Source organism: Pempheris klunzingeri, chromosome 1 (genome assembly GCF_042242105.1).
Source record: "Pempheris klunzingeri isolate RE-2024b chromosome 1, fPemKlu1.hap1, whole genome shotgun sequence".
Classification (NCBI taxonomy): Eukaryota; Metazoa; Chordata; class Actinopteri; order Acropomatiformes; family Pempheridae; genus Pempheris; species Pempheris klunzingeri.
This window is the reverse complement of record NC_092012.1, coordinates 10,556,615-10,569,344: the sequence shown is the minus strand read 5'-3', so window position 1 is coordinate 10,569,344 and position 12,730 is coordinate 10,556,615. Positions and strand designations below refer to the sequence as shown.

Below are 12,730 nucleotides of genomic sequence, written 5' to 3'. Positions count from 1 at the left end.
AAGTCTAAATCTTGTGCATACATTTTTATACAAAGAATCTGGGAATCAGAGATCTGTCCAGGCCATTCTGGTTATAAAGTAGGCAAGGCAGGGCTCTTGACATGAGCTTCATTTAAATGCATAGCTCAGTGGCAACTGCATGCTAGTTTTTCACCATCAGTGGGTGAGGCAGAGAGCAAACAAAAATAATCAGTTGATCTATAGCGGGAATTATGGCACAGGAAAACAACAGACCTGTACTGTCAGGGTCTGCTGCAGCAAATGTAAAAGACATCTGCCTTGACACACATGAGCGAAAAGTGGAAGGGGATAGTGGTGATATGAGTCAGCTTGCAGAAGCTTCTACTAAGCACCTGGCAAATTTAGACAATCTCAGAGGCCAGAAAGGGACAATCTCTAGCTTTCTGCAACACCTGGAGAAAGTCTGTTTGTCTAGTGACAAAACCAATAGTTTATTCAAACAAGATGGCTTCGTCCTCAAAGTTGACAAAGAGACACAAAGGTAGGATTACATGTGCAATTCTATAATATAAGGAAAGTGAGAAAGAAGACAAGAAGAAAAATATGGCAGATGTCTAGAAGATGGAGGTAATGTGGTCTGTCTGTACTGCAGCGTAGCTCAGTTTTAAATCACAGCAATCTCGACACAACAGTTTTAGCCTCAACTGGAATAACATCAAAACAATCTCAATACAGTTTATAAGATACCTTGACCGCAGTCATGTGGAAAATGGGACTGTAGAACTATTCACACTGAAGACAGCTGACTACATTTGCAACCATGACGAAATTCTATCCAAGACTTGGGCGACCAATTCCAGGCCAAAACAATGTGACTGGTTGGCTATCTGTTAACTGTTCCTTGTGATTATTAGATTTTTTATTGGATTGCAAGTATCAAGTGTTCATGCACTAATCTAGAGCTGTAGTTAAGAGAACTATACGAACAAGCCTGCATTTTTTTATAGTACAGTAGTTAATAAAATTATAGTATAATAGGTTGATAATATCAATAAAAATATTTATTATAACTTTCAAAGAGGAATCAGTAGTTATATTCATATAATGACCTGTGTCTTTATCCTTGTGTTGTTAAGGGGTTTGTATGACATGCTGTTGGTCTAGACTCTAAAGTAATTACTATCTTAAATTCTGTTTACTAATCTAGCATGCTCTGGCAGCCCTTGGGTTTCATTACTTCCTAACATCTGGCACCCCTCCCACATCACAAATGAGATACTTCAATCACATTCTCTACCTGAATGTCTTCAGTGTTGGAGCCTGGGTCCATTCGGTGTTTACACAGGTCACAGAGTTTTCAGAGCCATATATAACTGGCTAAAATTTTAATATGACTTGTTGGAATTGTTATTTGTCAAACCCAAAACATGAATGAGAAACTGTAAACTATTATCATTTCATATTGGTACAATGCAATTACCAGTAATTAATGTTTCCTCTAAGACAGTAGGCATACAGTAATCACACTACCATCACCATCAATAGATGCAGAAGAAGCAGAGTAATATCCGACTGAGGGCCATCATCTCAGAAAGACACCAAGAAACCAAGAGGGAGCGAGCATTAAAAAAAATAAGGAAAACAAATTCATCATCCCATTCCCTGAAAACAAAAACAGTCATAAATCAAAGAGAAAAATGAGGCACCTTATCTGGCTAACTTCACAGCTAAGGTAGCTTGACTTCTAACAGAGTCTCGTGAGAATGCCTCTAAGGTTTCCTGGCAATGCAGCACAATGTTGCACTCCGTTGAAGCAGTTATGAACCAGAAATAAAAAATTAACTTCAAAATGTTGTCCTGAGCACAGCAAGTTAACTGACTGCAGGAAGGCTCTCTGGGGACAGAGAGGAGGAGGAGTAGGCTGGAGTCGCAGAAATGTGGGACATCTGAAATAAAAGCAGAAGGTCGTTTCATTCAGCGAGGACTGACTAATGTCACTCTAGCAGACTGCCACTAACAACAGTGACAGCGCTTGTAAAAACAGCAAGTTTCTAAAATGCCTCATAAAATAAATTACGCTTTGTTTATATAGAGACATTCATTTTAAAAATGTTGTCAAATAGTTTTTTTGCTCGTTTTGAAAATGATGCCGAACCATAAATAGCCAAAATAAACACTTTCTGAGAATGTTCATCAAAACAGACACTAGGGCTGCAACTAAAAAAATGCATTTAGTCACTTAGCAAGAAATGAATGTATTTCACACTCCATCATAAAATTGTAGTTGTAATATTCAAATTATAGCATTGTACTGGAAACGGACTATATTAAATGGTGTCCCCCCCCCTCCTGCGTGTAAACGCCTGTGTGCATTAGTGCACTAGATTATACTTTCTTCCTTCCTCCCAAATACGACAGAAAAAAGGCATTTGTGTGCATATTTTGTACTTGTATGGCAATACGAGATCAGTTTGAGGAATTTTAAATCTTTGTGTGTAGTACATGGGTGGCAGGTGTATGAGAGACAGAAAGAGCATCCAAGGTTCATTGAAAACGTTGGTGTAAGGAAGAGGTATGGTAAACTCTACCCTACTGTGAAGCTAAACTGAAAAAAATAAATCTGACGCCTTAAACTCGAAGGTCACTTTTAATATAATATCAAAAACCAATTTCCACTTGTTTGTCAGATCCATTTATCAAACGCATTTAATACAATTACATCCTGTTGCCTTGCCGGTCCTGTGGGCTAGTACTGTGGCCTCTCCTCACAAAAAAGGAGAGAGAGCTCGAATGGTTGTGGTGAGTACAGTATACAGGGGTCAGAGGCAAGTGTCACTGGGTGACACCGTGGAGCTGCAGGTAGTACCAAATTAGCTCTAAGCCTGTCTGCTCCATCAGAAGGAACCTGATGAGGGAGCACATACGTCTGTCAGCCTAAACCAGCAGAATGTAACCACCCAATGGTAAATGGAAGCAATGAATGAGAGATGTTTGCTCCAACAATGCCAAGTAAGTGACAGTGAACAGCATCCAAAAACAGTGGGAGACCAAATACCTTTACTGCCAAATCAATCCCACAATTCAGGATTTTAATGGTGCTATTAGATATCAAGGGGATACCCCTGACGGCCCATTGTTTCTAGCCAAGGCAGCTTTGTGACCAAGCCAAACTATGTCATTGTATGAGCCTGGCTGTCCACTTTATTAATGGTCACTTCATTAAAAGTCGGTGCCAGCAGCCATGTTTTCCTTGAGGATCACATAACCAGCAGTGAATTGTTGCCATTTTTTATTGATCCATGCAAGCTAGTGAGAGTGCTTTTGGTTTTATATTCCATTTTAGTCATTTTTTCCAACAATATATTTTGAACAGAGGGTTAGGGTTAGGGTCCGGTCATTGGTAATTACTAATATCAATATAGTCACTTTTATGACATGGTCACTAAAATCATTCTAATAGAAGCAATGCCTCGTCTTCAACATCAAAGGTAACCGATTATACATCTCATCATATTTTCTGTTAACAATAAGCACTTCAAGTTATGAAGCACATCAGTCCTTCGCAGCGTTTCTACATTTTTGCTAGTAACACTGACTAATCAAAAACAAAGTGAGGCTCACAAAAAGTGGATTCATCATGATTAAAAGCTCTCAACACCTATTTTCTCTTGGTTGTCTTGACAGAGATGCAGTGCTCAAGAGGTTCTAGAAAACATAATGAAGTCCTTTCTTTTACTCCTACATTCATGTGCCTGCACTCATGCATTATTGGGCAAGTACGTGGGGGAGAGGAGCAGTGGGCGTGAGTGCTAGTCACATGTGAACTCAAAAGGATGAGCCTGGCTGTAGGAAGGCTTTATTAGCCATGAAAAGGCTTAGACCTGGTTTAGTTAATGAAATGGGAGGTGTGTTAACAACATATATAAATACACAAATTTTTTCATTCACTGATGTTGAAATGGTTAGAAGGGAAAGGGAAAGGAAGGAGTAAGAAAAAAGGGATGGTAGTTATGTTGTACCTAGAAAGAGAGCGTTGAATTAGTCTGTATGAAAGAGTATCAGGTGGCGAATGCTTGTTTCGCGAAAGGTCCTTCATAATGTCATGTGAGTGCGAGATGTAATTTCATTCTTCGTTGTTGCTGTATTTTAGTGTGTGTTTAAGAGTGGATATTAAGTGAAATCTCTCCTGTTTCATGTGATTAAACACTATTTTTAACGGGTCAAATTTCAAACTCCTGTGATCTGACTGGAGTTCAGCTTTAAAACTTGCACCTCATATGAAAAAGGTTACTGATCAGTGGTGCAGACAATAGGCTCTGGTTCAAAAGCACACCACACCACAAACAGAAAAGATCAGGGATAAAATACAAGGCAAGAGTCCATAACATGATGCAAGACCACAGTCATCCTCAATCAGCCGTGAACAGCAAGACAGAACTATTTTACACGCAAAAGGCATTGTGTGGACTGTAGGGAAGTATTGCAATCTTATTGCAAGGGTTCCTACACATTGTTTTCCAAGAATTCTGTGAAATGCCTGTGTGTGCGCATGTAAAATAAGAATAAAAAGAGGTGTCGAAATTAATACAAGAAGTATGCTGGACAGTCGACACACAACACTGAGACATTACGGACAGACTAAAATGTGTAAAAACCTGAGTTTCCATTGCGCAGCCTTAAATAACATAACTGGGTGGGAGGAAATACTGTTTGGGGAAAAAGCAATAAATGAAATGAGTACGATAAACATTTTATCAGTAACATGCACACATATCAGCAGAACTTTAGAAGGCAGCAATGTCAGGTAGGGACTAGTCTGGAATACAGACTTTACACCAACTATCCTTCCTATTTACCATTAACCTACTGGTAAATTCCTTGAAGAAAGCCTTCCCTGTTTGACACCTCCCCAAAAAAATCTGATTTCTGCAAGCTTCTAGTCAATCTGCTATTCAATTTCAAGCAGAGATGTTTTTTTCCCCTTTTGCTGTTTGGCAGTTTGGCTGGGTGTGGTGATGAAGGTCAGTTTACTTGTAGCTTCTGCTTTTCCAGCATATTCATCCACCGATTTCTCAAGGGTGTAAATGTCAGCCTCCATCCTAGTCCTCCTCTCTTTAAAGTCATCCAGCTCATCTGTGAGGGCCTTTCTCTTCAGGTCAACAGCCTGCTGCTCTTTCTTCCTCATCTCTTCATCCAGGTGGGCACAGTACCTGGCTCCAGCAGCCAAAAGTAATAGCTTTTTTTCATGATTTCTACCTTAGCTGTGCCCCTAACAGACCTGCCATGGTCAACAATGAGCCTCTGAGCAACCACAGACTTCCCATGATTCTCCACACTCAATTCTGTATTGACGGAAACTTCTCTCTCAAAGCTGGCCTGTCCATAAGATTTTCACTACATCTCACAAATGATGATTTTTTTCCCCATTGTCAATGCAATCTATTTCAGGGTGAGATTCCCTGAATTTAGCCTAAAGAGCAGCTGAGTTGCAAATCTTCCTCAACTCTCTGGGAACGTCATCACACACTGTCCAAAATACATGTTCTATCAGTGTGTTTATCCTTCTTAATCACTTTGTACAGGTCTTTCGAGAGGAAAGGCAGTATGGGTTGGTCTGTTTGATACATATGAAGGAATTTGATTTCTCCTCCAATGCTGTTGAATATCCCCACATCCACAGTGAAGAGAGGCTCAGCACAGCAGATCTTCCACCTCCTCAAATGACTTAACCTTTGGACTGGGTAGTGCGCCTTTGCTGTGTCCATTTGCAGTCTCAAAATCCTCATGCCAGTAGAGGCTCTGCAGAGTCTGTGTTCAACTTCCCACCCAGAAACTTCACATTCATCTATGGACACATTAGGCCTCAGGCAAGAGCATTTTCATATTCTTATCTTGATTTTCTCTTGCTTTTTTAAGTACGGTGGGCTTGTACGAGTGTGACATGTCAGATTCAGCAAGTGCTTTTAACTTAATATAACTGTGTACATGACCTGCGTAAAGATGGTGAATGACACCCTTTAGTAATTAAGCATGCATCGTGAGAATTGTACATTAGCATAATTAACACCTTTAAATTCACCATGTAAGGCTACCTGTTCCGCTCCACGTGGGCAAGGTTTATTAAAATTAAAAAATTGTACTAAAATTTTACTAAAGGGTAAAAAACACCGCAGCCCTTCACCAAAGAGCTTCAGACAAAAAGATAGCAGATGTAGCAATGTCAGTAGCCACATTATAGGACCTGTAACCATTAAAATATTAATGATACAGCTGTCAATGACGTGTCATGCAAGCAGCAATCTCTGTACTGTGACACAAATAACGAGTGAGTTGACATGAAGATAGATGCTAAATACATCTTTCTAAAGCAAAGTGGTCCATGATTAATATGAAAGATACCCGAGGGGGCATCTGTGGGAGATATTACACTAGAAATTGTCAGCTGATGCAACACTTTCACGGGCAACAGGAAATGATACTGGACAACAACCTGCATAAAAGCCTTTAGGCAGTTTCAAAATATGCTAATATGCCTCTGTATCAATGGTGTCCTCTTGTATATAAACAATCCTCTCTGAGTGTGCTCGCTCCACTATAGTTGTGGTGGGTCTTGTGGCAACATGGCCAAAGTTGTTTTTTCCTCTTCATTCACTGTTGGTCTCCCCCATCTTGTTGCACTCTCCCTCCTTCCTCCACCCTGATGTTGACTTGGCCCATTTGCCTTCCCAGTGCTATTATCTGTCTCTATCTCTCTTTTTATCCCATGCCCACTGCTGTCATATTTTCCACAGTAACCACTGTTTACAATGGTGGAGTCTTGCAGCAGTTGTTGGACAGTCATTGGCATATTTGGCATCCAGCATAGCCAACATCCACAACTTCAGTTGTACCATTATTTACACATCACTTTCCAATGGGGCCAGAGTGTCCTCCTTTAAGAGAGGAGGACGGATGATGATAATAATAATAATAATAATAACGTATAATGTCGATAATAATAATCTTATAGTAGCCTAACAATAAAGATAAGAATTTCATTTGAATCACAGAAGTTGCAGAGTCCCTTATTGACAAACTGAACAATTTACTTCAATCAAATCCATTCATTAATTCAACAGACCTAATGAACCTAGAAGAAAGCACGTAAGCTATAATTATTAACTAATAATATTGATTATTCAAGCGTACCATTATGAGACAACGCTCCGGTGGAACAAATTCTTGCTGCTTGTTTTTGAGCTCCCTGTTTTGGGGCCGGCTGTGGGAGAAGGCTGCTATAATGGATCGACCTTCTCCAAGGGCCGACTCAGTGTTCGGCTTCAGGTCTGCCAGCGCGTTTGTAACGGAAAGGTCAAGATAATGCTCAAACCAATTGAGCCATGGCTATTCAAGTTTCTCGTTATGGTGGCTGTGATGTTGGCTGTGTTATCGGTGCTTACTGCCAACAGTTTATTCTCATCCTGAAGACCCCCAATCTTCAAGTGCCTCACTTAACTTAGGCCCTTGGCTGTATGGTTTTCTGAGGAAGCATCTGACCTGAAGGCATTCTTATTCAAGTTCTCAGTCAAATATTGTGAAGTATGCTGTCAAAGACATATAGGAGGCCATGATCTCTGCTGACCACATGTCGATTCTTCTCCAACTTTATTGTACAGGTCAAGTATGGCTTTTTGAGAGAAATATATTCTTCCAGGCAGTTAATATTGAGGGTCCAATGTTTTGACTATCTCACAGAAAGCCTTTTCCTCTGGGGCGTGAAAGGACGCCATATCCTTTGCTGTATATCTTGCAGCTGCCACTGTGCACATTTTCAATTTTTGGCTTTCGTTCTTGTACTTTGTTGAATTACCAAAAGCATCCAGTTGGTTGGTGAAGGCTTGTCGTGGGTTTGATGGCTGTGGCTGGAGAGCCTGCAACCTGGTTATACCCTGACAATGGCATCAGTCGCAAACAGGGGAAGGGACATTTTTCCTTTACATAGTCTTCTCCCCACCACTCACAGTCTCCATGTTTCTCAGCTTAGCTGCCTCTTTCACCACTAGAGACTGACCTCTGCCTGCACACACTGTACACTACAATACATCACCTGAACACAGCATCTCTGTATCAGGTTAATATGAAGAGGAATTGTTTTTGATGGTATTGAAAATCATACTGTCTGAATTTCTAAATACCCTTATGTACCGTAATACCGTGACACCATCCAAGCCTAGATGGGTGCGAGAGTTGCTCTGAAGCCTGATGCTTCTGTCCCTACAATGCTATAGCATGGCTTGCTAGCACTGTCTCTCCCTTGTTCAAATATTGAATCATTTTCTTCACATATCGCACATCCTGGTTTGTATTATTTTTTGGTACGTTTTTTTCATGACCACACAAATATGTAATACTGGCAGGCTTTTAAAAAGTTAGTGATGACTAAATGTTTGAACCTGTCTTTAAAGTGGTTCTGGCAGAATGTATGATAATGTGAAACAAACTTGCTAATCCCCAATCTCCGACAGAGCGAGCCCAAAGCAACAATCTAAATCTAAGAGAGGCAGACAACCAAGACAAGGCTGCCAGGGCTCTGCCTGTCAATGTGGCTGAGATAGTACCAAAGTGTCACCTCCTCCCCTTGGTCTCAGTTTCAAATTTACTTTGTACTGGTAACAAATATATCTTTACTTTGATTAGGCATCATGACAGAAACTAGCCATCCTACCACAAACATAATTTCAAATCATCATATTCAGGATTTGTTAGGATTTCTATCATGATAACATCAATAATTTTTGCCAAGATTATAATTCTTTTCAGATTAAAAACTACATTTTGATTTTGATTTTCTATGAACAACATGACTTAAAAAGGCTATAATAAAATGTGTGGATATCTGACAAAGAAAGAAACAGGTAATCCTTACTGTTGGACCCTAACTTAGCTATTAATGTGGGCCATACAGGATTTTTAAAATGCATATTAAAGCATCTATTCCAGTTACTTATTAAACATAAATGATGGTTACAGAATGCCCTGAAAAGTAGCCTTCGTGTAGACTGAGGAATGAAGTTTTGGAACATCATAACTGAAAATGCGCTACAGTGTAATAACACCTCTTTAATATTCTGGGTGAATTTTGGATTAATTTAGTAACTACGCCGCGGTGTTTTGTTCCTGATGAAGCATTTTCAATTTGCTACAACTCTAATTCAGACCTTTACATCGAAGGACCTTCACCGCCAAGGTTCACGGTATGTGAGCTGCAGCTCTGTTCATTTTGCTCCTCTAACTATTTTTAGTGTCTCATTTGAATCCTTATTACACTATATTCAAGTAAAAATAGAAAGTTCAATTTATTTTGATGAAGTAATACAATTTTTGATAGATAAACACAAATATTCTATAAAAATATGGGATATGGTGATCCCAACAAATATATTTATACTATGTAATTAACAAAAGGAAGAAAAAACCAAAGTGAGTAAGCCCATCCCATTGCTCGAAACTTGTACTGTACCTGACAGGATTGCTGGTGAGGGACACACGCAATGAGTCAAGACAGGCAAAAAGACGTTCGTCCATCACCCCTGACTTCAGCTCTCCCAGGAATTCCTGAGGAGATATCTGATGGCTGCTTCTCAGGCTACCCTGGAAGAAAGAGTGGAAGAAGAAATCTCTTTAGTGTAGCCACGGAAAAGGTGATCAAAGCATCATGAGGCCAAAAAGTCTGCATTGACAGTATACTGACAGAAAGATCCAACCTGAAAGACCAGAAATGAAATGTGTAAGGATTCCTTTCCAGTATTCTGTTGATGTACTTTTTCTCTGTTTGCATATGGTCCAGTATGTCATTTTCAACTCCTTCAACAATCCAGTGATGCTAGGTTTGTATTTTAATGCAATAGTTTGATTGTCCAGTTAAAGGAGGGGAAGACAAGCTCAGTGTGCCGCACCTCTCACAATTTAAGGACAAAACATTATCTTGCATGGATTTGATGGATAGTTCTGACAGTTTAACTCTACTGACATCTTAACAGCCATGCAAATGAGAGCTTTGTTGCTACAAATCATTTAGACTACTTGAAGTCCAGCAGACAGACTAGACAGGCCATCGTCTGATGAATGCATTGTGCTGCAATAGTACATCATGCATTGGTATTTATCCGAGCTCATTGGTTAATAGCTTCAATTACCTGCCAAGGTGTCAGAAGATGAGTAAATATTAAAAACTCTTTCTGTCTCTTCTATTTGTAGTTTACTAAAATCTAGTTTCTCAACAAAATTATCCTGGGAGATCCACTGTCCACCTTTATTTACTTTTCAGTCCCCAGTCCTCCTGACTCCACATTTTGGCACAAAATTGTGATGTTGGAGGTTAGCAAGTATAGTGAACTCCTGCGGTAATCCTGAGTTTTGGAGACAAATGACCTAACCCTCATGGTCGGTAATGTCATAGAAGGCCTGCTCACAAAATGCTCGATACTCTATCTCACTTCAAATTAAATTGAAAAGTTGGCAGCGCTGGTCTTGAAGCATTTTATTAAAAGTAACTCGACATCAACGAATTCCCAGTGTAAAAACATCCTCAGCACTGACAATTTAAAGGCTAGCATTTGAAGTAAAAACAGCATGTTTTCTGACCACGTACGTTTTTTTAGCCAGCAGCCTGTTATCCTTAAGCAAGCCCAGGGTGATGTATAAGCCGAAGTGCTTTTCCTTGCTTCTCTTTAATATGAGGGTAAGTTAAGTCACTTAATTAGTTCTCAAACCTCCAAACAGTTCACACCAAAATGACACATTTCCAAAGGGGCACAGACTTTTAAATCTTTTCATGCTGGTTCAAAATGTAGTCATCAACGCAGAAATCACAGCAATTAACTGAGACAGCCATCATCGCTCACAGTGCAAGGTTATTTGTCTTTGATCACATGCAAATGGGAAACATGCAAAGTGTCATATATATATACACACAGTACTGATTTGGATTGTTTTATGTGTTTGTTATTTTGCACTACTTTTGTACCGCATGCATGAGAAAGAGTCTTAATAAATGCACATCTTTCTAATTAAAATTCATCCCGAGACTTGAAAAAACAGCCACTGTATCTCACCTGTCTAATAAGAATCCACATGCATCTCATCAATCTAGTTAATGTACCTTTTGAAGTCTGGATAGACAGCAGCAAGACACACAAGTTTTTCTGTGTTTTTCAACGGGGGGGCTGGTGTGGAGGGAAAGCTCACTTATTTGGTTTATCAAGACAGTTGCACTAATGCCAGAGCGTCACACACCGCTGGGTATGTTTCTGATTCATCAAAGGCCTCAGAAATCAGCCTCACTACCAGTATCACGACCAGCAGGAATAAATAATCCCTAACCCTTACAGGCTGCCAAAACAATGGAGCTATGCCCAGAGTCTCCCCTGACACCTCAAGCCCCAATCTAAATTCTTATCCGCAGTCTATTATAGAAATAAAATTACCTGTCAAAATCTCACTTATAAAACCCACTTTTACCTTCAGTTACCAAGGAATGTGTGTTACAATGACCATCAGCACCTCCGTAGCCTTAGAATGGGAAAATTAGTTACTCATATAGTCACATCTACGTATATATGCATATAGAATGAGAGCCAGGAAAGTGAAAAAAACATCATTATGGTTTTAGCTCTACGCCTCCTGTGATAGTAAGAGACGACTGAATAGCTTGGTATCCAGTTTGAGCCTCTGGAAAAAGTGATTTTATTTAGTATGTGCTTCACTCTCTGCTGGACTTCACTACAGGTTTACCCACACGAGCCTCTGCTTCAGCACCACAGCACATATCAATTCTCTCACCTCCCAATCAGGGAGTAATCCTAAGAATCTAGCACTTCTCAGCGACAACAATAACACCCTCCAGTGTTGTTATCATCATGGCAAAAACAATTGCAACTCTTTGTTGGAATCATCAGCCTGGGCTGACTCTTGCCTTGTATGTCTCTTTCTCTGTCGTGAGTAACTATAACAACAGCAGCAATTTCGCCAATTCCAGCCACTCCCTGGCAGCACACCAGCCCATCAAGGATACAGTAAGTGCCTCCCTCCTTTTTCCTCTTCTGGCCCAGTGGTCAAACGCTTCTCCCAATCTGGGGAGACATGATGATGGCCAGCCTCTTAAGCAGTAAGAGAACCGTGAGTGCTGCTCATAGCAGCAACTGGCACGTCTGGTTGGGCCTTTCTCGCTAAAGGAGCATTAGTGACAGCCCGTTTTCCCACTGCTGGCATCGGAGGAGCCATGGACCCACCTGCAGCCCCTGTTCCAACCCCATCCACATGCTCTGTTGCAGAAGCAGCCCTAGGAGAGTCCCTGTGACCTTTCTGCCTCCTAATTTCCAATACATGACATTTTTCAAATATCATGCCATCTATAATTAGATTTTCCAACATATGTATGCACACAACATGGTAATTGTACGAATTGTTATGTAAAGTAATCAAATCTATCTGCAATACAGTGGATTGTGTTCCACCATTACCCATTGGTGGAATAGGGTAAAACGAAAACGTTTCACTGCACCAGCAGGAGTGGTGTGGTTGACATCAGTGAGATATGGTCGCACATTTCAACAGGTATAAATCCTTGCACATCTCCGTCCTCTCGTTGTGTCCACCCGCAAACCTATGGGAGAAATCTGGTCTATTCATTCACCCGCAGCGATTTCCACTTCTTTCTCAAATAACTGTGCCTAGGCAATTATGGTAATGGAGCAGCTTTTTTCCCCATTGCTTTCTCATCTCAGCTACC

At 40.3% G+C, this 12,730-nt stretch overlaps 1 protein-coding gene across 1 annotated transcript in view; it reads right to left on the bottom strand.

The window, feature by feature from the left end:
* LOC139198786 (protein diaphanous homolog 3-like) overlaps positions 1-12,730 on the bottom strand; it is a 163,894-nt gene that overhangs the window by 139,958 nt on the left and 11,206 nt on the right. The window contains exon 5 of the mRNA XM_070827734.1: positions 9,461-9,591. Coding sequence (XP_070683835.1) covers positions 9,461-9,591 — 131 coding nt within the window. The remainder of the gene's footprint in view (positions 1-9,460; positions 9,592-12,730) is intronic.